The sequence below is a fragment of the Centroberyx affinis genome, unplaced genomic scaffold (assembly GCF_046629955.1).
Source record: "Centroberyx affinis isolate AG114_WGS23_722 - 3 ecotype Tasmania unplaced genomic scaffold, CSIRO-AGI_Caff_v1 ptg004593l_1, whole genome shotgun sequence".
In the NCBI taxonomy this organism is placed as follows: domain Eukaryota; kingdom Metazoa; phylum Chordata; class Actinopteri; order Beryciformes; family Berycidae; genus Centroberyx; species Centroberyx affinis.
The window spans coordinates 1-17,500 of NW_027282210.1; the positions used below are offsets into that span (position 1 = coordinate 1).

Genomic DNA, 17,500 nt, shown 5'->3' on the forward strand with positions numbered 1-17,500 from the left:
CACCATGAGCTCCAAACGTATTTGGAGACACAGTTTTATTATGGTTAAAATCATTAACTATAACAGCCAATGGAATAGCACAGAGTCAGTACAAGTGTCTACTGCTGTATACTGCTGCTGTTACAGAAAAACCTTGTGATTTCCTCTTGACTTTATTTGACTTTAAGGTTCACATGATTCTTTTCATGCTGAATAGGTTTCATGACCCAAGCACCCATGAAGCCAATTAAGAACCAATAACAATTTTAAATAATGCATAGCTGTCAATTTAGCCACTGACAAACTTAATTCTCAAAGCGAAACACAGTAATGTAATGAAACTGTATAATTGCCTGGAAGACCGCCTACCAATATGATTTGTTGTTGTTTTAAGATTGCAGAAATGTTGCTATGGCCTATTATGGCCTATTCTGCCCGCACAGTAAGTGTGTTTTTGGCAGTGTGGATATTTCAGAGCAATTTACATGGGTGTGCAGTAATGTGGCACACATGTAATGTAGCACAGCACACAGTGGTCCATATACAGTATGTGAGTAGAGCAGCATTCTCACCTGTGGCAGTGGTAAGAATCCGTCCTTATAGGAACTAGCTGATGCGGAGGATGCAGCCACGGTGGCTTTCTTGATCTCTGTGCTCCCTCTGCTCCTCCTCCTCTCTTCCATGGCTGTGGCGTCAACAGGAGGGGGAGGCAAAGGTCTGCGAGTGGACACCTTGGACTAACAGAAGGCAAAACAAGATACAACATCCCTGAGATTAATTCAGTTAACCTCACTGATTCCTATAGTTATTATGCTGTTGTTTTGTTTGGGTTTTTTTCCACATTTTTAATATTTACTGGCTAGTCAGTATTCTAGTATCATGCAACTATAAACATATTTATTCATTCGTAGATACAAACTGATGCTCTCTTTGAGATTCATTGAAATATAAAATATTAGATGGTAGGGCATCTTATCGAAAAAGTACTGCATTTGGTGTACATCCTCATGCTAGAAGGGTTGCCTAGATCTTAAGCAGTAAGTGACATATTGCCGAAATTCAAAATGGCTGCCTCTGTAGCAGATGGCTTAACTTTGATAAATGCCAATTATAAAATTCTAAAAGTATATAATAATGATAATAACAATCATCATCATAATCATGATATAAGCATACATTATAAGAGCACAGGTTTTATAAATGCTTATTAGGTAATCCTCAGACACCCTAGACACAGTGCACAAAAAGTCTTATACAGGACGTGAGCTACTGAAATTCAATATGGCTGCCTATATAACAGTTAACTTTCTGAAAACATGGCTACATTTCCTTAGACTAGTGACAGATTTTGTGAATTAACACACCTTAAGATACTACAGTATCTAAACATTTGAGACAAATTATTGTGACAATTAAATTTAAGTAATTCAGTAATTTTCCTGCAATTGCCCATAATTTTTCGTATGTTGTTTAGCATAAAGCACAAGTTCTTAAGTTAACGTAAAATGCAATCCTATGACATCACTGGTTTGCTTTGGGAAGTGTCTGTGTTCTTATATTTTGATGTTAAAGCCAATATGCCTCCCCTATCTGTGCACTTGTAATCCTGTAAGTTCCTAAGTGTCAACTACTACTCATTACTTCCCAACTCTACCCACTGAGCAAAAGACGTGATTTCAACGTCGCATCTATGCTTTAGCTCTCATATAGCCCAGGATTATTACGGCTATGTATAGACCTATTTTAGACCAAGCAGTAAATACATTATTACAATGAATAAACATCTGTAAATACCAAAAATATGCACCAGAGAAGTCCTGTAGACTAGCCTACAAGATAATTATTTGAGCACAAGAAGTAATTTCAACATCGCGTCTATGCGTAGCTCTCATATAGTCCAGGATAATTTTGTCTATGTATAGACATCTAATAAACTTTCACTTTTCAACCCCATTTAAACTTAATTTAACCTAGACGACTATGGGCATTTAGACACGTTTTAAACGTCTAATCAACGTAAAATTGCTCAGTGGGTATGTTTACCTTGTCCTGATCCCCGTGTGTCCGTCTCGTGTCCCTCTGTCTGTGCTGCTGCGAGACGGAAGGTTCCATTGAAAAGTACGGGGCAGTCTGGCCTGGAGTGGACGGGCCCGGCTTGGCGGCTTGTAAGGCAGACTCCTGCTGAAGAGGTTCCTAAACACACACAATTACAGTCATTTTTTCCACATTATCCAACAATACTGGCGGAAAAAAAATCCTCCACTGCATGTTGGCAATGTTATACAGTCTGCTTATGAGCTTTGTTCTGAGAAATGATAACAGAATGGGTACAACTTAATTCTCACCGGTGCTGCGGTAGGAGGAAACGGCTCTAATAGCTTCTCAGTGGATTCTAGGCTATCCTGCAAAGATAGGAGTTAGCACACATAAAAATTAGACAAGAAGAAGAATAATTAATGTATTATAATGAAATAACACAAGAAGTATCTCTCCATCACTTACTTGGATGTCTGGGGTAAGGCCTTGTGTTGGAGCTCCCTTGAGGAGGTTCACAGTGTCATTTTTATTGTCCATATTCACGTCCAAAACCTCCCTGACATTTTCTACACTGGGTTTGTGTGCAGACCTCCTCTCAGGGACACTGACAGCAACAGCAGTCTGTCTCTCAACTTCAAGCTTTGGGTTCTCCATGTCAGCCTCTTTGAGTAACTCCATGGTATCGTCCTTATCGTCCACATCCAACATCTGTTTCTCCACAAAGGCAGGAAATCTATCCCCAGGGTCCAGCGTGGTCTGTGGGCAAACACCTAACAATCCGTTGGATGGCCTCCTCTCCTCTCCTCCCCTACTACCAACACCTGATACTGGCTTGAGAGGGGGTTGGAGGGGGGCAGGAGGGGGAGAAGGATCTGGTTTCCCTCTTCCTTTCTTGTCTTTGGGTGCACCGTGAGTCACAGGTTCGTTACCTGCCCAGTGGTTTGACACAACTGACTGGGGCCGCTGAAACTGTCTCTCCGTCAGGTCCTTGTCCTCCTGCGGCTGGATATCAATATTAATGTTGCTGACGGTTGCCAGGGACACGATGCTGCCTTTGAGAGCATCGGGTGAAGGGGATTTGGGCACTGGAGGTGTCTGGGGTGGAGGTTGGTCAGTGACACCATTCCGGTCCTTATGTTGTTGTGAAATCTCTTTCTGAGGATAGGGGGAAAAAACAAAGGCCTACTCAAAATAAACATAGACCGATGAGGAAACTTCTTCAGAAATGGTCATGGGACCTTGGCAACACTAAAAAAAACCTGTATGCAATCTGTCAGATATATGTTATGAATCTATAGATAAAGATGCAACAACATTGTATTTGTTTTCTGTTACGATGTCACACTGGAGCTCTCATCTGGGAGAACATGTTCATCATGACACATGGTTCTGCACAGGGTGTATTTACACAATGCAACTTGAGTACAACTTGACTTGTATTGGAGTGACAAAGTGTAACAGTGATGGAAAATGACATCATGTGCACATATCGGAATCTGTAACTTATTTCACATGAGCTACTGTGTAAAACCAGCCTAGCCTTTTTTCCTAACATGGTTTTTCTTGGAAGTTTTTCCTTGTATACTTTGAGGGTCTAAGGCTGGTGGTGCCAGGTAGGTTAGGCTATGTAGAATGGGTAGGCTGTTATGTCTTGCTCAAATCTGCTTTTGTGTGTCTTTTGCTTTTCCTGATGTTTGTCCTATATCACTCTGTCTATGGCTGATTATTGATCAGTTGGATCTAGTTAGGCTCATTCTCTGTATAGTCTTTGGGACATGCTCGTGATAAAGGGCCATATAAATAAACAAACTTGAACTTGAGCTATTCTCCATTCTCTCACCCGTCTCCCCCTAGCAAGATGTTCAGGCAGGGGACTTAGTGGCAGCCTCTCAGGTTTTGGCTGAGGTGACACTACAGACGCTGCTCTGTTGGTCCTGCTGTCGCCACTGCCACCCACAGCTTTCTTTCTTGACTTGGCAGTTTTCCTGGTGCGATGAGAAGCAAAACAAACACAGACATCTAAGGGATCAATCACTTCTACTTAGTGCTAGCAATTAATTGTGGGAGGGGTGTGAGCAATGTAAAGGGGGGGGGGGGGGGTAGAAATAGATATCAGAGTGTATAAAAAGATTCAAAGTGAGAAAATAAGAACAAGAGACAGAGAAAAGGAGAAATGATAGAGTCTATATGAATTAAATTAGAAAGAAATGAAAAAGTCCAGCTAGGCAGTTTGCTGCCAGTGCCACCTACTCTTTGGTGGCCTCAAGGAACATGGCGATTTGCCGTTTGATGTAGGGCTGTCGGAGGATGAGCTTAACGTCAGGCCTGTCCTCGGGTCTCTTACACAGCATGCTCTTGATCAGTTCTCCCAGCTGGGGGTCATACTTACTGGGCATCTGTGGCAACTGATGAGAAAACCAAGTGAGAGTGTTAGGAATCAGTGTGAAACTATGTTGCCCTAATTGAGGTTTCTAGATATTTAGGGTTGACAAAAATAACATGCAGTCTTAGCTAGACAAGAATCAATTATTAAAAGCCTGATTCTGCGGAACTGCTGACATCAAGATTGCTATGCTCACCAAGTGCTAAACTCACAGCTTTCCTATGGTTAAAATAGTGAGCTTCTCAGGGAATAACTTTGAGAAATCTGTTGAAAAACTAATATAAGCTGGAACTCGAGATGAAACCCACCTTTCCCTCTACAATACGATACACCAGTGAGTTCATGTCCTTTGCATTGAAGGCATGTTTCAGCGTGGACATCTCATACACACAGCATCCCAAGGCCCATACATCTGACTGGAAAAAAGAATAGTACAGCTAATTGTTAAGTGATGCCTATTGCCATCACTACATACAGTACAATAATGTATGTCCTACAGACAAAGAAAACATTTTATTCTATATGTATTCAAAAACGATGATGATATCAAGTCAGCAGATATTCCAAATACCTTGTGGTTATAGGGTTTATTAGAGAAGAGCTCTGGGCTCATGTAATAAGGCGTCCCTATCAGTGTGCTGGCCATATCATTCTGGTTCTCCAAGACCCGTGCGATGCCAAGGTCCCCCACTTTGATGATGTTGGTCTTTGTCAGGAAGATGTTCTGTGTTTTAAGGTCCCGGTGAAGGATGCGCTTCTCATGCAGATACTACAAAGCAAAATCATAACAGTCAATTCAGATATTGCCATATAAAGGGTAGCATTATGTTTGACTTCTTTCACAATTACAACACACCTGGAGCGCCATAGCTATCTGGACAAACCACTCCACCACCTGCCTCTCAGGTAAGAGATCTCCCTTTTGTTGTTTGAGTCTGTGATAGAGGTCACCGCCTTCACAGAAACCCATGACAATGTACAGCTGGCAGTCATCTCCTTCCCAAGACTCCCTGTATGTCACGATGTTGGGATGCCGCAGCTGGGACAGAAGCTGCGCCTCCTGCTCTGCAGCACGCCGTTCCCGCTTGGATGAGGTGGTCAAGTTCAGCTTCTTTATAACATACTGGCAAAAGCAAAGAGACGCACACATTCACTCTTCCTGGATTGAAGTTAAAGGGGAACGTATTTATCAATATTTGTGAGCATGAACAAATCCAGAAACCAGAAAACTAAGACTCAAACCTGTAAAGTCATCATAAGATGCAAAATCTGGAGCTTTTCCATTAGGCCTAACTTGGCAATGAATTGGAGTCTGATTTTGTGCACACCCAAGGAATTATTGATTTTCATTCACAAATTAGCATTGTGCTGTTATCCATTCTTAAAAAGAAAATGTATCCTTTAAACCTACTACTATACTTGGGTGCTGAGTGTTGTTTATCTTGACAAATGTTGACTTTTCCTAGACCAGGGGTTCCCAAATTCTTCCATGTCAATGACCCTCAAATGGATATACATTAGGCAATGAATAGTTGTCATAAGAACCATACACCTGAAAGATTTTTTTGTTTTTTATGGCTTAATTTCAAACTACATAACTTTCTCTTCAGTAGGTGGAGTATGTATAACAGTGGACAAAGGGAAACCTATGAACATAATGGTCAGTATTATACATTTTTATTGTGCTACCTTGTAGTGGTTGAAGTTACACTATCGCTCATGTTGGTATACCCTCAAACACTCTCAAGGACCCCACTTTAGAACCACTGCCGTAAACCACAATGCATTACCTTTATGAATTCGTACAATCGAGTGTTATTAACAACAGAGCTGATACGTCTGTCGATACGCTTTAATGACACGTGTGACTGGTGTGTGACACTGACACCCGTTGTCTCAACACTGGATGTGTCAGCATCTTTTTGTGCGCCATCAAACACAACCGTTTGTCACAAAGTAGCGGTGAATAAAACGAAGACGTTTAAGCCGCCGTTAGCTAGGCTAGCTTAACCTTAGCTGGCTGCCTTTCTAGCGTCAAGCTTGGTGATGATATGTAACGTTAGACTTCAAAAAGTTTAAACGTTGCACATCTTAACTGTTGTATCCAATTCCATGCAGACATTTGTTTCTCACCTGTTTTCTGTCTGTCTTGTGTTTCACCAAGTTCACCTCTCCATAGCTCCCTTTCCCAACGACTCTGATGAAAATATAATTATTCATCACTCTTCATAAAGTCTTCATAACGCGATCTGGAACGCTGAAACGTTACACGAGATTCTCAGCACGACTACCAGTGTTGTTTCTTCTCATACTGTAGCTGTACAAATAAGCCAGACATATGAAAAACTTAACAGTTAGCTAAGTCCCAGCAATAAGATTTTGAAAACACAGGAAATCATCAGTAGCTAGTTTTCCGTCACTAGGCAACTGATACTTCACTGTCGACGTTGGTCAGAGGGGCCAGCTGCACCAAAAGTACAACTCCATTTATGGCATAGCGCCATCTAGCGTCCAAAGTCGGAAACGGGAGCTGACCATTAATAAACTTCACTATATACTGTACCAGTGTAAAAGAACTATAGACCAATAATCCTATCATATATAATACACAGTTTTAGAGGGGTACTATACATATATCACAGCGGAATTTTAAATAGGCGATTATGCAGCTACTATAAACATCCTAAAACGTAGTATTGAGTACCACAGATACACAATACATTATAGTCTTTTATAACAATGATGTAGTGAAGTTCACCTTCCTTTTATTAGTGAAATCGAGTTTATCCACTCGCTATAAACACGCAGCGTAGCCTACATCATAGTAGCATGTAGCACCAACTACAGCTCATGCACATCTGTGAGCACCTATTTCTCATTCATTTTGACATTGCTATTTTTATTTTATCTTTTCATCCTTTGATTGGGGTGCAGAGTGACCCAGTGAGACGTCCCTGAAGCAGGTAGGGGTTCATCTGGCTCAAGGACACTTCGGCAGGTATGTGTGACCACATGGGGTTTGAACATGACCAGCCATTGGCTTATATTGGCTTTTGTTTATCTGTATTGATGTGCAAAATCTAATCCTTTGGCTAGATGTCTATGACTGCATTGTTGTTTTTAATTTACACTTATTTTCTATAAATGCGATCACTAAATCCAGCAGTGAGGGTGGACGGGAATGAGTCACTGCCCTTGACTGATTAGGATCCTGTCTTCCACTAGATGGCACACTAGACCACACATTGACACCGCCCGTACATCAAACTATTTTGGGATTGTATAGGTGCGAATCTGGTGTATCCATTTCTATGGATAACTTAAATTGTGTAGACTATAGGCTACATCTTGTACAGCAACTTCATGAGTCAAATAAAGGTAAAATATGTTGAATGAAGTAGGTAGTATTTGGTATAGTAGGCTATAGAGAAAGAAACTAACAAACGCTGGTCTGCATATAGTGCATTGCAAACAGTTAATTGATACATTATTTGTCTCTGATGGATGGGAATTATGGGGTGCAGGTTATACAGATATTCATGAACATGAGGTCTTCTTGATGGTAAAATAATTTTGACAATCTTTTAATCCCAATAGATCTTTATATTGCTTCAGTTTTTGCCGTTTTTAACCTACAAATAGCCTATTATCACTGTACAAAACATGGGACCCACAGATGGAGTTGACCAATAGTGAAGCAGAACTGTTTACCTGTGCGCCACAGCCAGGTCGATGATTGGTCGGTTGGCTCCGGCCCCGCCCTCTGCCTCCTGCCCTGAGGTGACGTCAGGAGGAGCGCTGCTGGTGAGGTTGCCAAGTAGAGATTCTCTGGGAGCGCTCCGAGTTGGACACGGACAGGACACAGCCTGACCTTTGAGACGGTCAAATTGCAGGTAGGAATGAGTGTTACATTGTCACGACTAAAACTTTAATTCTGCGTTTCCCACAGAAGGCAGGTAGATGCTGGAACAGATAATGCAAACGTGCTCTCTTGCCAGCTTTTTGACAGCTCTCTCCAAGCCAACATCTATCAGTCTGTCTGTACTGTAACGAGCGCTTCGCATTAACAGCGTAATGAAGACTTCTCGTTTGGAGGAAGATTTTATAACTGAGGTCTTGCAACTATTAATTATTGTTATCATTCGTAGTGGCATTGCCATATAGGCTACTGAAGTTGACTGCAGCCTACAGCCGGGTTATGCAGGAAGGCAATTACGCTCATTCACATCAAACAGACCTCTGCTACATCGCCTGTATGTAACTCAAGCCGCGTGCAGTTTCGAAGATCAGAGACTGACATTCATGGAATATGCACGAGACTGGAGAGCTAGTCGTCTTCTTCCATATAAAGTACCACCGAGTGTTTTCTGAACCACTACGAGCCAGTTTGGAAGTTTAAATACACTATATTTCAGTTCTGACAAGCTATAACTCAAACATTAGGCCAGCAGTACATAGCTTGTGAGAAAGCCACGACTGTGTTATTATTCATCTGTAAAGGAGCATAGGTTGTCTCGGTAGAATTCTCTTGATGTCTATCATTTTTTCCAGTGTGTCTAATGCATTCCTTGAACTCAAATGCTTGAGGTATTTTTGGCTTTTGCTTTTACTTTCCCCATCTCTTTCCTCTCTCTCTCTCTCTCTCTCTCTCTCTCTCTCTCTCTCTCTCTCTCTCTCTCTCTCTCTCTCTCTCTCTCTCTCTCTCTCTCTCTCTCGCTCTCTCTCTCTGTCAGCCTCCTCATCTCCTCTCTCCATGGCAGCTTGCAAGAAGTCAGCTTATCAATTAATAAGCTCACTTTGAAAGGAGATTTGTTGTTCCTCGTGAACACCAGTGTCCCAGTTGACCGTGCTGGTGGAGTCAGACTGTTGTCAGTAAAGCTCGCTCAGCCAGCCAGTGTGTGTATACAGTTTGATAGTGAGGGCGACATATGCAGACAGGCACCATGTCCAGTAGATGGGCGACCTTTAAAGATAGTGGGTTTGTTTTCTCATTCGCATGATAGTTTCTGTTGATAGACTTAATATTGGAAATTTGACGATTTTGATATGTATATTCTTGTTATCATGCTTGTAATCTGGGTGTTATTATCATAATCATAATCATCACATCATCAGTGTTTTACAGACAAGAAAGCAATAATAGGGTAAACAATAACAAATGCTGGACAAGTTAGAAACAGGATCACTGAAGAATAAAACTGAAAAATATAACAAAATAAAACAGGTAAAATGTAGGGATGGGACGATATATCAAAATTCAATATATCGCAATACAAAAATGTGACAATATGTATCGTTGGGCAGAAAAGTGAATATGATATTAGCTACATTTTATTCTGTTGCAGTAATCACAAATGAGACGGCTTGCACAATTTCACAAGCTCTCCATCCAAATGATATTATTAGCATTTTGTGACGACATTTTGCAGTTGTTTACATTCTAGCAAGCCAATGCCATTGGTAGAAAGATTTGTGGCTCAGAAATAAACATAATTTTGCTCAGTCGCAGTCATTGAACTTTTCATATCGTGAGGTAAGCATATAGTCCCACCCTTAGTAAAAATAAATTGTATGAAATCCTGTCTGTAAGAAATGCATTTTATGAAATGACTTAACAGATGGCACATATTTTGCCATTTTAAGCTCCTCAGGCAGTGTGATCCAAAGCCCGGGGGGGGGGGCTGGATGGTAAAGGGCCGGTCTGCTTTGGTCTTCAGCCCAGACTTCAGCATGGTCAGGAGGGTCCTGCCTGAGGATCCCAGCCTGCACTGCAGCTCTTGAAGGGTTAAAAGATCTGAGATGTAGCTATAGCAGCCAGACCTAGCCAAGCCCTGAAAGTAATTGCAAATATTTTAAAATAATTTGTAAAATTAATAGGCAACCAGTGTAGTGAAGCTACAAGAGCGGTAACATGATCCTGTAACACGCTTTTAGTCTTTGTTGACCTGGCAGCAGAATTCTGCACAATCTGGAGCTGTACTGTGGCTTATCAGCGACAAATAATGAGACAAATGAGAGAAATGAACAGGGAATTATAGTAATGAAGGCAAGATGATGCAAAAGCATACATTTCTCTGTGCCAAAAGACAAAACTGAACCATCATTTATGTATATTCATTTTTCTTTAGTATTTAGTTTGTTAGGTAGAGATGCTTGAGTTACTAAGTTTAGACAAAAACAACTGAATTTGTCCAAAGAAGAGTTCAGGGCCTCAGTTTGGTCCAAGTTTAACTGAATATTTAGACATCTAGTTTTTCAGCTGGACAACTTTGTGTGTGTCTGTATATGTGTGTGTGCATGCAGGTGAGTATTCAAGTGCTGTTGAGGTTTTTAGCATATCTAAAACTAGATTCCCAGTGACTCCACACATTGCGCTCAAAAACCTTAAGTACTATACAGCCACGTTTGTATAACTGCACTTGTGTGTATGTGTGTGTGTGTGTGTCTCTTCTGTCCATTGCACATCACAGGAATGGGAAACCAGTGAGTACAGTGATTATCTCCATGTATATCTTAAACAAGGGTGAATGCTGCATGTCACGTAGTACTTAGGGAATGTGGTTATGGTTCAGTATTGTGCATCTCCCTCTCACACCTCAAGCCTCCTCGATCCTGTTGCTTCCTTGGTATCGGGCAGCTTTACCCATTGGCCACAAGTGATGTCATCGAACAAGCGGAGAGGTTGTGTTTGGCTCTCTAAGCGCTCGTTCTATACCTGCATGTGTCTCTTCTCTACTCTCCTGCTTCTTTACGATCGGCTCCTATCTGCCCCTTTGCAAGTCTTAAACCTTAACCTTACTCTGCTCTCTATAGCATTTGCCTGTTGGAAAAACAGAACCCCTTGCTCATCTTTGACCTTCCGGTCCATGTCCTTAAGCTTGATTAGAGCTCCAATGGGTTGAAATGTATTGTTTGAAATGTGATTCTAGGTAGCCTAATATGGAATGTATTCAAATGCTTGTGCCATTGAAGTGAGATGCAAGTGTCTTGAAGGTGATTTGGGGTTGCATGTTGATATTTCTATCAAGATATTTTAATACGTAGTCAATAAAATGAATGCAACATATGACAAGCAAGGGTTGATGGATTCATAGATTGATAATGACTTTAATGTTCAGTGTCACACATGCTCAGTGCATGAATTTCAATGAATCTCCACGAATCTTCATGTGAGCAAGGTGAGATGCTGCAAACAAGCAGGATGTGATAAGTGTTTTCACTGTTTCAATGGCTTCAATTTCCTTGTCTCTAAATCTTCTTGTGTTGTTGCACAAATCTTTTTCCAGCCTATAGGTTAGGACTGCTTCTAAACAGTGTGACAGTGTGGTAGGGCCAGTGTAGGTGAAATTAGTTTTACCGCAGCCAGGGGGAGGGGGGTAATATTCTGAGAAAAACTCTTGAGAGAGAAATGAGAAATTTCTGAGATTAAAAAACTCTGAATTTCTGAATCATAACCTACCAACTTAATTAATTTCACTAAAATAGAGCCAAATGTGATGTCCTGTCCGTTAGTTGCATTAAAAATGTTCAAAGACCTTTGGGTGTCCTGGTGGCTCAGCCTGAGTTTGAATCTGGCCCAGGACCTTTGTCGCATGTCTTCCCCCTCCCTCTCAAAGACAGAGAGTATATATAAAATGTTAAAGCCAAAAGGATATCAAGAGGCCAAAATATGCAAAACTAGGCCTAGCCTATCCAAAGAAGCAATGATACGGTCTTTTGTACTCTTGTTATTTTTTCAGACATTGATTAGTACGCCTGGTCGTGCTCCAGTCTAAAGAGAGATCATTTTTCAAAGAAAACACTGGAAAAAAATCATGCCTGGAAATGGATACTCAATTTCCAGAGAAAGAGAGTGGTGTCAAGTTGAAGACTCTCAGCACTCAGGAATAGAGTTACAGCTTACTATGTATTGTATGTTTGTTGGCCTACAGTAGTTATTAATCTCCTGGAGGAAAGGCCTCAATACAACAGATTTCCTTTACAGGCAAAGCCCTTGCACATATTTGACTAGACTTCCTCTTACTGCTTCCCCTAAGCACATCACTTTGCATGCCATTCTGTCATGCCTAATTTATATCTGTGCTTGTTTTTAGTTCAGTTGCTTTCAAAGGCATGCAAAACTACAGTGGAGGAAATAATAATGTAGAATAACTCTGAAACCATAACCCATAACCATCAAACTATATGAGAAACTATAAGCCTTGTCCACAGTGCTATTGACTCACTAAGGCATTAGGGTTAACTTTCAGGTTCACCATAAGTTGTCATTGGCTAAATGCATATAGGATTGCACTTTAAGTCATGCAGCAAAACATGTTCTCAGTACATACCATTGTTGGACCCAAACAATGATTCTGTATCAGTATGGCATTTAGAATCAGATGGGACCTGGTCTGTGCTCGGACTATAGATACAGAACAATATAACTAATGAATACAATGTAGTCTAGGCCTGGTCAAAACCTCTAAGCTATATCACTTGACATTATTCTGTGTTTTTATGTTTGCTCCTTCAGATCCATATCTGGTAACCGCATAGCTGGTCTTGAGCTGTTTTTGCAGCCGCTTATGGGAAACATAATTACTCACACTACTGCCAACCATCAAAGTGACTAAAATGATTTCCACCTTAGCTGCCACCTGCCATTAGACACTAGTGCAATTTAGCCTCTCAGATACCAGAGCAGCTCCTTTGGGTTTCCATGACGACACATATGAAGCCGACTTCAGACCTCAGTAAAGGCAGTGAGAGGGCCACGGTGTGTATGTGTGTGTGTGTGTGTGTGTGCGCGTGCACATGTGTGTCCACGTGTAAAGACACAGCATATGCGCATGAGAGTCTATGCGTGTGTGTGTGTGTGCAACAATCACTGACTACATCTCACAGCAAGAAGAGGCTATGTTCCCTCAACGTTTATTTTGAGACAACAACAGTGTTAAGATAGTCCGACTCCTAGCCCCTCTCCTATTGGATAATTCCACTCATACCCACAGTTCAACATTTAAATGAGCTGACCATGAACTAACTGTAAGGTGATTAACTGTGTCATTATATACCCTCTACCAAAATGGCACTTGTATAAACCAGAACAATGTGTTACATCATCATAGATAGACGGGATGTGAAGTTGGCAGGCAGGCAGCAGGAATAGAGGAGGAGTGAGGAGTGCTGATATGAACAAGGCTATTTTAGTCTTCCAGGTCTTGAGTTAGGCACTTTCTGGGTTTAGATGATGATAGCTGTGACGGCAGTGTCCTCTGTGCTCACTGCCAGGCTAGAGAGTATGATGAGGACAAAAAACTACATGTTAACTCATGTCAAGGAATGACAATTGAGAGCAAAGTGAAAAAAGGGAACAACTGTAGAATTTACATTGATCGTGTCATTGTGTAAGGTTTTGGTCCACCGATTAGTCAGGAATTAAATCTTAGAGCTGAAGTTCACAATATTTTATTGTGTCCCAAATCTGTTAAGATAATTTGAATCACCTGAAAAGGAGAAAGACAAAACTTTTTTTTTTTTGTAACAGTAACATTAATGCAGTCATGTAAACTTAAGTTTTCCACAAGCTGAGTGAAGTTCCTCTTCTGCTCCGTGTGCTGAAATGAATACTAAACTGGCGCATAGCGAGCACATAACATATTACAAACACATAAGCTTCAGTGTTTGTGGTTCTTGACAGCAGCACTCTGTGTTCAAAGGGAAGCTCATCTGAATGTTTGAGTGTGTGAAAGAGCAGGACTTGCTGCATTCTTTAGACACCTTAGAAGCATCTAAGCATCTCTGTGTAGCACTCTGATGATTTTCACACTTCTACTGTGATAACGGGTCTGGTTACAATGCAGCAACTAGTAAGTTTAAGACAATTGCTTGACTGAAAGTGGAAAACAAAGAGAGCTTTTTGATCAAAAAGAAGTCATAATTGCGTACTTGTTTCTGTTTTTTCTTTAATTATCGTCTTCGCATTCAGTAGTAGTTCAGTTCAGTTCATAGTTCAGAGACATTCATTAAAGGATAATTCTGGTTATTTTCAACCTGGGCCTTATTTTCTTAGTTTTTGCCATGATGACGATTGATTATGTTCAAAATTTGTCATTTACTCAATTATAGAGCTTTACATACCTCCAGTTCGCCGGGAGCGCTGCTCTCCAATACACACACACACACACGGGGTGTGGGCCAGTGCAAACTCCCGACAGTCAAACCCATAAAGCAATTAAAACACATCCTTTCAACACAGTGACACTGACAGTAAACACTCACACTTTCTGATTGTCTATTGCCTGAAACTTCAATACAAACTGCCAACTGAAAAAAAAAAAAAGGTCAACCTCTTATCACAACTTTCGTGTGTCAACACAAGCGGTAAAGACAGCAGGTAATCCACCACCATTGGCAGTCCAAGGTTATAAAAATCGAAATGATCAGGTATAGTCACACTAATACAATACAATCGAACAGTACTTACGAAAAGTGAGCAATACCTGCTGCAGTTGGTATATGGTTGATTTTAAATTCCAGCAATCCTCATAACAGTGCTATGCTTCTTGCAGGGGGAGAGGTGAGGGTTTAAAGCATTGGTGTTAATGAACATTTTCTTCTTTCTCCCTTTTTCCACCTCGTCTCCCAATCCTCACCAGTATTGTTGCGGACCGGCACAACAAGAAGATGCCATTGGGTGACGATTGCCATGCCTGGAAAAAGAAGACCTCAGATGTGAAGGAAAACTATGACTTCAAAGAGATCCTGGGAACGTAAGTGTGTCACCGCCAGCGGCAGACACTTGATCTTCAGCTGTCTGTGATGCGGTTTTTCACGCTCTGGAAAATGTTGCCATGGTTTGGATAAAATGCGTGTGATTTTACGCTTTTATTGATGCATTTAATGCACATTGGTTAACTGTTCACTCGGATGGACAATAGATAGAAAATTTGCATGTGTTTTGTTTCTGATCCCAAAGCATTTGTGTGGATGGAAATTATTTTCATTATCATGCAATTGTTTGGGCAGGTAATTATTGTTCTTAATTGGGTATACCCTGTTTGATAAGGAGTGCTTGTCCCTGAATACAGTGAGAGTGAGCCCAGATGAGGAGCCAGCCTTTGCTGGCCATTTGCCCATCCTGGATTATTATTCATGCTGCACTGCCAGCCTACTGAGAAGGTTGTTCCCTTTTGCCATGTTTTGTAAAAGTACCAGTGCTGACAACATACCTTCTGGGCTGCACCTGTGGGTTTTAGTAGGCTTAATAGGACACAAGATCAAGATGACATTGTTTTTTTTGCAGGATAATTAAATGAAAAAAAGTGATGACGCTCCCAGCCACTGTTACAACTAAAAGGCATTGTTTTAGTTGTGCAAAAGAAAAGTGAAACCTGATGCCGTATAAACTTGGAAGACACTTTTCAGACAGAGTAGATATCCAGACAGACAGTGGCATGGAGAAGTGCAGGTTGATCATCATGGACATCTTTTATATAGGCCAGTGGTTCAAATGCATCAAATGATATTCTCTTAACACGACCACCACATTTACAACTTTGAAAACAAAAGGCACATTCTGATAATTTGTGCGTTCCAGCAAACTCTTATATGGCAACGAGCACGTTTTTACATTTTCTAACTTTTAGAAAGGGCTTTCTTTCAATGAAGTCATGAATGAAGAAGCTTCATCCAGGAACAAATGAAGGATGTGTTCACAGGAATGTTTCTACTGGAGCCAGCAGCCCAATGCTTTCTAACAGCTCTGCTGTGCCAGGACGTCCCTTGTGGCCTTCTTAAACATTCCTCACTGTCATGGGTTTTTTGTGCCTGTTTAGTGTGTGTATGTGTGACTTGCCCTCTGACACAGGGAACAGCTCGCAGAGTTTTCTGGTGCCCTCCTCCCTGCCGAGGGCTTGAGAGAGTCTGGAAAACAGCACTCAGAAACTGCATGATAGTAGGAGGCACTACATTGCCAACTCCACCATGGATGACGATATTTAAATATTTGACAATTTTTGCTTCGTTGGCTAAATCCCATATTAATAGCACCTAATGAGCAGGACTATTATGCTTTGGTTTACTGTTGAGGTATTTTGCCTGTTTTTCAGCTGGATGGGTGTGTGCTGTGTCTCCTTATTCTCTGTTCTGCTTTTCTTAGTGCCTTGATAATGGAATCACTCCTAAACCTCTTAACCTTTAAGGACATTTTAATTGCCTTTCGCTGTCACATTTCACATAGGCTGGTATTCATGCTACATGTTAAACGTGTGTGCTTCTACGTGTGTGTGTGTGTGTGTGTATTTGTGTGTTATAATCCAGTACATGGTGATATGCCTTGTGTCCGTCATTTGTGTAACCATTAACACACTGCCTGCTCCTCTCAAGCCTGGCATGCTCCGTTTTTCTTATTCAAATGAGCAGAAACACCGTTGTGGTAGCGATACAGTACACTTGCAGGTTAAGGTGAGACTGTACACAAAATCAAAGAATACTTCACCAAAGCTCTTACTGAATCCTGCCTATTCTTTGTACAACATGTATACTGTGTGCTGTGTTGACAGCAGATCTTCCAGGTTTGACATGATTACATTTTTATTACGGATCCCTTGGGGATGGGAAAGCATCCAAATGTAATTTGGCGCACAAACCAGCAGAGCATGTTCCAGCACCAAAACTGGACCATTTGTGGCCTCCTGCGTTGCTTCCTGGGTTGATTTGGTCCTCGTGCTCAAATGTTTCTCCTGTCCGTCCCACAGTGAAACATGCAGCCAACTTCTCCAAATCAGCAAGAGCAAAGGTTGTTGTTTGGATGCTTTGCTCCACAATTTGGATTCTATAAGAAGCAGAAGATGGTTTTGATGGTTTTGTTTAATAATTAACATTTCACTCTTCAATAGTGTATAAACACTTGCACAGTAGTAAATAGTAACTCTAAGTCCACACAGATTGTGTGTTGGCAGGGGCTTCACTTGGCTTTATGATCATTAATCATTGACATTTGGAGTGTCACAATACAGGATGTTTATCCAAGGTGTCCTCCCACTTGAAGCACCTTTTAAGTACACACACATCCTTGTTAGTACAGGAATTAAGTTGTGTGAACATGAACAGTTTACA

The 17,500-nt window shown here is 41.1% G+C and overlaps 2 protein-coding genes across 4 annotated transcripts in view; one reads left to right on the plus strand and one right to left on the minus strand.

The window, feature by feature from the left end:
• Window positions 1-551: 551 nt before the first annotated feature.
• Window positions 552-6,694, minus strand: LOC139665479 (serine/threonine-protein kinase Nek4-like; the record flags this gene model as incomplete). Its single annotated transcript, XM_071544503.1, has 10 exons — window positions 6,533-6,694; window positions 5,256-5,522; window positions 4,971-5,168; window positions 4,708-4,815; window positions 4,267-4,421; window positions 3,857-4,001; window positions 2,482-3,171; window positions 2,331-2,381; window positions 2,023-2,172; window positions 552-716 (listed from the first exon to the last, which is right to left on the minus strand). Coding segments are annotated over exons 1-10 (2,016 nt in total), but the record flags the coding sequence as incomplete, so codon positions are not given.
• A 1,528-nt stretch (window positions 6,695-8,222) lies between these two features.
• LOC139665468 (calcium/calmodulin-dependent protein kinase type 1-like) overlaps window positions 8,223-17,500 on the plus strand; it is a 46,665-nt gene continuing 37,387 nt past the window's right edge. For 2 of the 3 annotated variants that reach the window (XM_071544483.1, XM_071544485.1), the window contains exons 1-2: window positions 10,872-10,882; window positions 15,040-15,153. In XM_071544483.1, coding sequence (XP_071400584.1) covers window positions 10,872-10,882; window positions 15,040-15,153 — 125 coding nt within the window. Of the gene's footprint in view, window positions 8,293-10,871; window positions 10,883-15,039; window positions 15,154-17,500 lie in introns of those variants that run through there. The other variant, XM_071544484.1, reaches the window with a different exon arrangement.